General features: G+C 44.1%; 1 protein-coding gene across 1 annotated transcript; it reads right to left on the minus strand.

Moving 5' to 3' along the window:
• Window positions 1-6057: 6057 nt before the first annotated feature.
• LOC123066971 (wall-associated receptor kinase 3) lies at window positions 6058-9166 on the minus strand (the record flags this gene model as incomplete). Its single annotated transcript, XM_044489942.1, is given in 4 exon segments — window positions 6058-7493; window positions 7566-7715; window positions 7942-8406; window positions 8536-9166. Coding segments are annotated over 4 exon segments (2490 nt in total), but the record flags the coding sequence as incomplete, so codon positions are not given.
• Window positions 9167-10007: the final 841 nt, after the last annotated feature.

The raw sequence follows: 10007 nt of genomic DNA on the forward strand, positions 1-10007 counted from the left end.
GCCATTAGTTTTCAAATTTGAAAACACTTTTTTTGTTTTTTTTTGTTTTCTTTGTTGCTTTATTTATTTTATTTTGTTTCTACTTACAACAAAATACTTATTGTTGCTATTTTTATTTTGTTTTCTGCATTATTAATTTTCTTTTGGTTTTTGCTTTATTTTTAATTCTTTTTTCTTTTAGGTCGGCAAAATTATAAACTTTATGTTAGTGCCATTAGTTTTCAAATTTGAATTCTTTGAAATTTGTGTGAATCACAAGTTTGTGATTAACTTTACTAAAAAAATGAACATAGATGCGCCTATAGAGTGTTCTTGGTGAGAACATGGTTGACAAGGAGTGAAACGGTATTAATGGTATTACGAGGGCCGAACCATAAGACATTAAAGCATTTCAAATGAACTCTGAAAAAGTTGAAAGTTGGCATGGTATCATAAATTCACCCACATAGCATGTGCATGTACAAAACGGACAATGGTATCATACTCGTCTATTATAAAGTTGGCATGGTATCATCGTAATAGTTGCGGGAGAAAGTCTTCACTTTTTCTTCGCTTGTGTCATTTGCTTATTGCGCCGTAACCATGGATAATCTTCATCATTTATCAGGATGTTAGGGTCAGCCTTGACTTTGAAGGGAGGAATTTCATGTAACTTTTCATAATCTTCAGACATGTCTGTCTTGCCCTCCACTCCCACGATGTCCATGTTTTCTGAAAGAACTATGTGGGGCTTTGGCTCATCGTATGATGTATTCGCTTCCTTATCTTTTCTTTTTCTCGGTCTGGTAGACATGTCCTTCACATCGATAACATGTGCCACATCATTGGCTAGGACGAACGGTTCGTCAGTGTACCCAAGATTTTTCAGATCCACTGTTGTCATTCCATACTGTGGGTCTACCTGTACCCCGCCTCCTAACAGATTGACCCATTTGCACTTAAACAAAGGGACCTTAAAATCATGTCCGTAGTCAAGTTCCCATATGTCCACTATGTAACCATAATATGTGTCATTTCGCCTCTCGGTTGTTGCATCAAAGCGGACACCGCTGTTTTGGTTGGTGCTCTTTTGATCTTGGTCAATCATGTAAAATGTATTCCCATTTATCTCGTATCCTTTCCAAATCAATACAGTCAAAGATGGTCCCCTGGACAACAAGTACATCTCATCACAAACAGTGTTGTCACCTCTGAGACGTGTTTCCAACCAACTTCTGAAAGTTCTGATGTGTTCACATGTAATCCAGTCGTCGCACTGCTTCGGGTGTTTGGAGCACAGACTGTTCTTGTGTTCATCGACATACGGGGTCACCAAGGTAGAGTTTTGTAGAACTGTGTAGTGTGCTTGAGACCAAGAATATCCATCCCAGCATATTATTGAGTCCCTTCCAAGCGTGCCTTTTCTAGTCAGTCTCCCCTCATACCGTGATTTAGGGAGACCTATCTTCTTAAGGCCGGGAATGAAGTCAACACAAAACCCGATGACATCCTTTGTTTGATGGCCCATGGAGATGCTTCCTTCTGGCCTAGCGCGGTTATGGACATATTTCTTTAGGACTCCCATGAACCTCTCAAAGGGGTACATATTATGTAGAAATACGGGGCCCAGAATGACAATCTCGTCAACTAGATGAACTAGGACGTGTGTCATGATATTGAAGAAGGATGGTGGGAACACCAGTTCAAAACTGACAAGACATTGCACCACATCACTCCTTAGCCTTGGTATGATTTCTGGATCGACCACCTTCTGAGAGATTGCATTGAGGAATGCACATAGCTTCACAATGGCTAATCGGACGTTTTCCGATAGAAGCCCCCTCAATGCAACCGGAAGCAGTTGCGTCATAATCACGTGGCAGTCATGAGACTTTAGGTTCTGAAACTTTTTCTCTGTCATATTTATTATTTCTTTTATATTCGACGAGAAGCCAGTCGGGACCTTCATACTAAGCAGGCATTCAAAGAAGATTTCTTTCTCTTCTTTGGTAAGAGCATAGCTGGCAGGACCTTCATACTGCTTTGGAGGCATGCCGTCTTTTTCGTGCAAACGTTGCAGGTCCTCCCGTGCCTCAGCTGTATCTTTTGTCTTCCCATACACGCCCAAGAAGCCTAGCAGGTTCACGCAAAGGTTCTTCGTCACGTGCATCACGTCGATCAAAGAGCGGACCTCTAGGTCTTTCCAGTGGGGTAGGTCCCAAAATATAGATTTCTTCTTCCACATGGGTGCGTGTCCCCCAGCGTCACTCGGAACAGCTAGTCCGCCGGGACCCTTTCCAAAGATTACGTGTAAATCATTGACCATAGAAAGTACGTGATCACCGATACGCATGGCGGGCTTCTTCCGGTGATCTGCCTCGCCTTTGTAATGCTTGCCTTTCTTTCGACATTGATGGTTGGTCGGAAGAAATCGACGATGGCCCAGGTACATATTCTTCCTGCAGCTTCCCAGGTATATACTATCGGTGTCAAGTAAACAGTGCGTGCATGCGTGGTATCCCTTGTTTGTCTGTCCTTAAAGGTTACTGAGAGCGGGCCAATCGTTGATTATCACGAACAGCAACGCCTTTAGGTCAAATTCCTCCTGTTTGTGCTCATCCCATGTACGTACACCGTTTCCATTCCACAGCTGTAAAAGTTCTTCAACTAATGGCCTTAGGTACACATCAATGTCGTTGCCGGGTTGCTTAGGGCCTTGGATGAGAAATGGCATCATAACGAACTTCCGCTTCATGCACATCCAAGAAGGAAGGTTATACATACATAGAGTCACGGGCTAGGTGTTGTGATTGCTGCTCTGCTCCCCGAAAGGATTAATGTCATCCGCGCTTAAAGCAAATCATACGTTCCTTGGGTCACTTGCAAACTCATCCCAGTACTTTCTCTCGATTTTTCTCCACTATGACCCGTCAACGGGTGCTCTCAACTTCCCATCTTTCTTACGGTCCTCACTGTGCCATCGCATCAACTTGGCATGCTCTTCGTTTCTGAATAGACATTTCAACCGTGGTATTATAGGAGCATACCACATCACCTTCGCAGGAACCCTCTTCCTGGGGGGCTCGCCGTCAACATCACCACGGTCATCTCGTCTGATCTTATACCGTAATGCACCACATACCGGGCATGCGTTCAGATCCTTGTACGCACCGCGGTAGAGGATGCAGTCATTAGGGCATGCATGTATCTTCTGCACCTCCAATCCTAGAGGGCATACGACCTTCTTTGCTGCGTATGTACACTATCGGGCAATTCGTTATTCTTTGGAAGCTTCTTCTTCAATATTTTCAGTAGCTTCTCAAATCCTTTGTCAGGGATACCATTCTCTGCCTTCCACTGCAGCAATTCCAGTATGGTACCGAGCTTTGTGTTGCCATCTTCACAATTGGGGTACAACCCTTTTTTGTGGTTCTCTAACATGCGATCGAACTTCAGCTTCTCATTTTGACTTTCGCATTGCGTCCTTGCATCGACAATGACCCGGCGGAGATCATCATCATCGGGCACATCATCTGGTTCCTCTTGATCTTCAGCAGCTTTGCCCGTTGCAGCATCATCGTGCACATTGTCTGGTTCCTCTTGATCTTCAGTAGCATCACCGTATTCAGGGGGCACATAGTTGTCATCGTACTCTTCTTCTTCGCCGTCTTCCATCATAACCCCTATTTCTCCGTGCCTCATCCAAACATTATAGTGTGGCATGAAACCCTTGTAAAGCAGGTGGGTGTGAAGGATTTTCCGGTCAGAGTAAGACTTCGTATTCCCACATATAGAGCATGGACAACACATAAAACCATTCTGCTTGTTTGTCTCAGCCACTTCGAGAAAATCATGCACGCCCTTAATGTACTCGGAGGTGTGTCTTGAACCGTACATCCATTATCGGTTCATCTGCGTGCATTACAGAACATCATGAATAGATAATTAAGTGACCAAATTAATAGAAATTCATCATCACATTAAAACCAAAGTACATACATAGTTCTCATCTAACAACATAAAGCTCTGCAGAGCATCTAAATTAATTAAACCATACATTGAAACTATGTAAAACATTTCAATGCGAAAACAAATGCGATCATAATCGCAACCAATGTAACAACTGATCCAATGGCATAATGATACCAAGCCTCGGTATGAATAACATATTTTCTAATCTTTCTAATCTTCAAGCGCACTGCATCCATCTTGATCATGTGATCATCGACGACATCCGCAACATGCAACTCCAATATCATCTTCTCCTCCTCAATTTTTCTTATTTTTTCCTTCAACAAATTGTTTTCTTCTTCAACTAAATTTAACCTCTCGACAATAGGGTCGGTTGGAATTTCCAGTTACACAACCTCCTAGATAAATAAAATCTATGTCACGTTGGTCGGCATAATTGTCATAAACAATAAATGAACCAATAGTTATGAAAAGATAATATATACCACATCCGAATCATAGACAGGACGAGGGCCGACGGGGGCGGATACCAAAACCATCGCACTATATAAGATGCAATAATAAAAGTAAGAAAATTATACAAATATCTATATAAACATACAAGTAAGAATTTTTTTTCCTTTCAGAAAGAAGATAAGAATAAGAGGCTCACCACGGTGGTGCCGGCGACGAGATCGGTGCGGGCGATCGACGGCGGTGAAGACGGGGACGGGACGTGACGGACCGCTAAACCTAGACAAATATTGAGGAAAATGGAGCTTGGAGATCGAGCTTGGAGAGAAGAAAGCTTAAGTAGTGTGGCTCGGGGATTCCATCGAACACCTCGTGTGCATAGGAGGTGAGCTAGAGCACCACAAAGCTCTCCCCTCGCCGGCCAAGAAAAACAGAGCGGTGGGAGTGCTCTGCTCGCGGGCGAGGGGTATATATAGGCAACTCATTGGTCCCGGTTCGTCCCACGAACCGGGACTAAAGGGCAGCATTTGATCCCGGTTCATGCCACCAACCGGGACCAATGGTGGTGGGCCAGGAGCGAGGCCCATTGGTCCCGGTTCGTACCACTAACCGGGACCAATGGCCCACGTGGCCCGGCCGGTCCCCGGGGCTCACGAACCGGGTCAAATGCTCCCCGTTCTGGATTGAACCGGGATTAATGGGCTGATCTGGCCTGTACCATTGCCCCATTTTCTACTAGTGCCAGTCCGCTCCCATGGAGGATAGAGGATACCTTTCCCTTTGACGTGATGGTGTGGCTGACAAGCTCGGATTGCCTGGAGCGAGTGAACACGCCTGCGGAAAAACCGTAAATAATAGCCTTACCTTGATCAAAGATGATGCAGTTTCTATGGTTCCAAGCTCTGCACCGGAGAAACACTATTTTTACACGCGTGTTTCATTCACTCATGTTATGCCTAGGCTTGGAGGGAGAAGGCGATCGACTCGCTTCTTCAACATGGTGAGCGGTGATCGGGAGCTCGGGGCGGCGCACAGACGGGAGATTGCACGGTGGAGCAGGTCCTGCCTCCTGGAGAGAGAAATAAGTGGTCAATGAGAGGGTTTCAGCGTGAGGGTAGTATGACTGTCATAAATTGGTGAGAATCCACATGTCACTCAAGCAAGCCATTACCAACATATGCCCGTTTGTTTCCTGTATTTTTTATTGTAAAATAGTAAAATTTCGTGCCCAGAAATTACTAATCTATTCATGCATGAAACAACATTTTGGATCCATGCATAGTCAAATCAGAGGACGACGGATTTCTTGCTTATTACTTCCTTCCGGTCTCGATTTGATTTTCTTCGTTCTTACTTTGGTGTTCTTGTTTTGTTTGCAAGAATGTGTGATGTATTTGTATTCAGAAGAAGAAACGCAAATAGAAGGCGAAAACATACAAAGGCAGCCACTAATTACATAATGACTAAGCAAAAATACAGGGGCAAGACTGAATCAAAGAACACGATGCAGCATGGTCATGGATGCTCAATTCATTACAGACCTTGAGATAATCCACGACATGTCTCATAAACATGTCATCAACACAATGAACATAGAATCCCAAAGGTAATAACAACCAGTTTTCATAAACAAGCACAATTCCCATCAAAAAAACTCAATACAATCAGGACGCCCTTTAATTATCTGGAAATAAATTGACTTACAATACCAACCTACGTAACATTGTTTCCCATGGATACAAGCGCAGGCACAGCTTACATAAGAGAAAACAAAATCATCCATTATTGCATCAGCTTACAAAAATGAAACAAAAGCATCCATTATTATGAGCTCAACATATGCATCTAGCGTGGAATGCTAGCAGATGCCATGAACTCTACCTCCAAGCTATAACAGCCTCCTGACTGCACTCCGGCTCTCTCGCCCAATCCCGCCGCAGAAGATTGGCAAGCAGCTCTAGTCCTTTGAGTTAATGACCTTGGTTGCATCTGATCTTCATTCCTCGGATCTGCCTGAGATGATTCCATCTGTTTTGCCCGTAGGTTCTGCAGTTCCGTCTCCACCTGTTTCATGGTGGGCCTTTCTTCACCATGCAGTCTTAAGCACCGCTCTGCAAGAGAGGCGACATCATTGATCTCTTCCTCAGTTGCCTCCTCCAGGACCTGGGAACTAACAATACCCATGATTCTCCCCTCACTGAACTCCTGGAGAAAATAGCTTGACAAGCCCATGATGGTGCCTGATTCACTTGTAAAAACAGGCTTCTTTCGGAGAAGCAACTCCACTAGTACCACACCAAAACTATACACATCGCTCTTCCCGTTCAGCTGCCTGGTATGGAAATACTCTGGATCTAAATATCCAAATGTACCTTGCACATTCGTGACAATGTGTGTTTGATCAATCGGAACCAGTCTGGATGCACCAAAATCTGAGACTTTAGTTATGTAGTTCCTATCCAAGAGTATATTTGAGGACTTCACGTCACGATGGAAGATTGATATTGAAGCTGAAGAGTGGAGATAAGACAGAGCTCCTGCTGTTTCCAGGGCAATCCTTAAGTAATCACCCCAGGACAAAGGAAAACCATCAGTTGAATCAGCATGAAGAACTTGAGATAGTGAGCCACTGGATACATAGTCATACACCAGCAATGGAACCTCAGTTTCGAGACAACATCCAAAGAGCTTCACAATATTTCTGTGATTTATCTGAGAGAGGACTGCAACCTCATTGATGAATTGACTGATCTCACACTTCTCAATGATCTTAGACTTTTTTATGGCAACGACACGTTGATCAGATAATAGGCCTTTGTAAACCATGCCATGGCCCCCACGACCAATGATTCGTGTAGCATCAAAATTGTTTGTTGCCTTCTCCAGCTCTTCTAGCGAGAAAATCTTTGTATACTCATTTGCAGTTTCATCAGATGATACCAACGTTTCTAGGAGAAGACCTTGATTCTTCCGGAAATAATTCTTCCGTACTTGCTTTTGAACATTTTTTTTCCATCTACGAATGAGAAGTGCTGCACTGAAGCTCAGAAGTAGAACGCCAAAACCACAAGACAACCCAATAATTGTACCTGTATGCGTTAAGCTCTTTAAGTTTCTGTTCTATCTTGTCTATCATAAATGTAACAATAATATAGTCTTACCTAAGAGTAGACGTTGCTGGTTTATCTTAGTACACTGCATCTTTAATGGATCATACTCAGTCTTGAGAGGACATTCGGTACAGCTGAAGCTTCCTTTGGTATTATGGCAGACTTCTCTACATTTGTTCGGTTGAAGGCATTCATTAATATCTGAAATTAAAAAATCTTGATAAGATGCGTTGAGAAAACATATAACATGGAACACAATACATCATCATTCAGGTAACATGAAACCTTACATCAGCCAATTCAATGAAACCTACACGAGTAAAAAAAAAACCAAGAAGTAGCAAAGAAAATCACTGTACATTTTAATAGAACACTCCTAAGTAATACATACGTACAACAGCGAAGAGAGAGAGGAGGGAGGGATTACCTTCACAACCACTTTGGATGTACGGATTTCCTTGGAACCCATCTGAGCATTTGCAGCGGTAACCAGCAGAGCGCCTTTCAATGCTTACTTCCATACATGTGCTGTTAATACTGACACAAGCATATCTAGACATGTTCTTTTGGGCCTCTGCGCAACTTAGATTAGCAGCAACCCACAGCATAGAGGAGAATGGCGACCCATAAGGTGTAAGGAAAAGTCCATCAGTAAAGTACCCCCCTAGTGACTGTAGTTGAGCGTTGGTAACATTAAGGGTCCCATCGTGAATATCTATGTTCACAACCTGGTCATAACCCAACATGACAGCAGCGGATGACGTCATATTTGTGCAGTTGAGGTGGAACTGTTTTGTTGCAAAGCAACCGTCTTCTAAGCCAAATGGGAATGGCACACTAGTGTTACCACACAAACGGGGGCAATCAGCCCTGCTCAGAATTGGATTATACCCTAGTTTGATGAGTGAGAAGTTAGCATGTATCCAACGCAAAAAAAAAAGAGAAGAAGTTAGCATGTATCAATGTCCAAAATAGACCTAACAGCGGTTGTATGTTGGTCAATTGATTACGAAAAACATACCTTTGTCATTGTTCGAGCATCCAGGCGGAGTGTATGGGTTGCCTGAATAGCCAGTCCTGCACATGCAGCTGTAGCCACGACTTCCGTCAATGCACTCAGCATCTTTGACGTCACAGACATTGGCTGTGCTGTCATGGCACTCGGCATACTTGCCGATGCAGGCATAGTGTGTCTTGTTTTGCTTGGCAGCAATGCAGTTGGATTCGTCAATTATCTGCCACAATAGCAGAAAGCCAGTCGGCCCATCACTAGTTATGCTGATTCTATCCCACAGTTGTGAGCTCTTCCTAGAGCGTGCACCAATGTTGCTTTTGCTTTGGTTGTAGACAAATTTGAACCGAAAACTGCCGTCACCGTCCACATCAACACAACAACACCCGGAGGTATTTTTACAGTTGTGCATAGCCACCATCTCTGGAATTCCTGGATCCAGGCACTCGGTGCTGCATTTTAATGTGGTGGCATCGTCTCCGACAGAGTATACATCCAGGCCACAGCCGGTAATGTTTAGAACAGCGGCCCCGAGAGAGAAGGACCTCCCAGGAGGTACCAAAGACAAGTTGTAAACACTGACACCAGGTTGTATGGGGATGGTATGCGAGAAGGAGGCCTTGATGAAGTTTATATTGAAGAACAGCAGCAAAAATATCATACCGGCAAAGAGGAAGAAGAAACTATGTCTACATAGAACCACCACCCATCTAAGGTCCAACCCGGACAGTGTCGGTCTCTCCAGACATTGTAGCCCATGACCTTGACGAGATCAGGGGATCCCTCACCCTGTTGGCTCCTAGACGAAGGCAAGAGCCCCGCCTAACTGTGTATGAAGCCTGGGAGACTTATTCACAGGCGCCGCAATGGCCTCAACAACGTCTCCCTCAACCCTTAACCCTACTAAGAACCCAACCAACACCCAGATCCAAGGTTCCCCGACCCTCCACCTGCCGCCAGAGCGGCTAGCCGAGGGAGAGGGAATCAGCGGCGGCGCCGGTGGATCACAAAGGGACCCTCTCTTGTTGGCCTGGCGAAATCTAACCACTCGCGAGATCCATTTAGGTTACTGTCTACTTTTGGTGTATATGTCATCTTTTTGTTTTTTTATTGTTTATTTGATGCTCAACGATGCAATATGGATCGGACGGGGCATGGAAACTAAAAAAATGTTGTTTGGTAGTGAAGTTATAGAACTTTTTTAGGGGAAAACGATTTTTTAGAAACACTTTTGAGACTTTGATAAAGAGGATTCAATCGGATTGAAGCAACGATATTGTCACCCTTTCACCCGCACAAACACTACCAATAAGTCAGGACAAGAACGCTCGAGTATGGGCCGCATTATGGGCTTGGGCCGTCTTTCCATTTTCTTTCCTTCATTTCCCCAGGCAAAAAACGAGGGCCCAACCCAATGCGTGGTGCGACCACATTCCTATCTGTGCTCGTCCACCCCTCAACAACAACAGCAACAACAACAA

The sequence above is a fragment of the Triticum aestivum genome, chromosome 3B (assembly GCF_018294505.1).
Source record: "Triticum aestivum cultivar Chinese Spring chromosome 3B, IWGSC CS RefSeq v2.1, whole genome shotgun sequence".
Classification (NCBI taxonomy): domain Eukaryota; kingdom Viridiplantae; phylum Streptophyta; class Magnoliopsida; order Poales; family Poaceae; genus Triticum; species Triticum aestivum.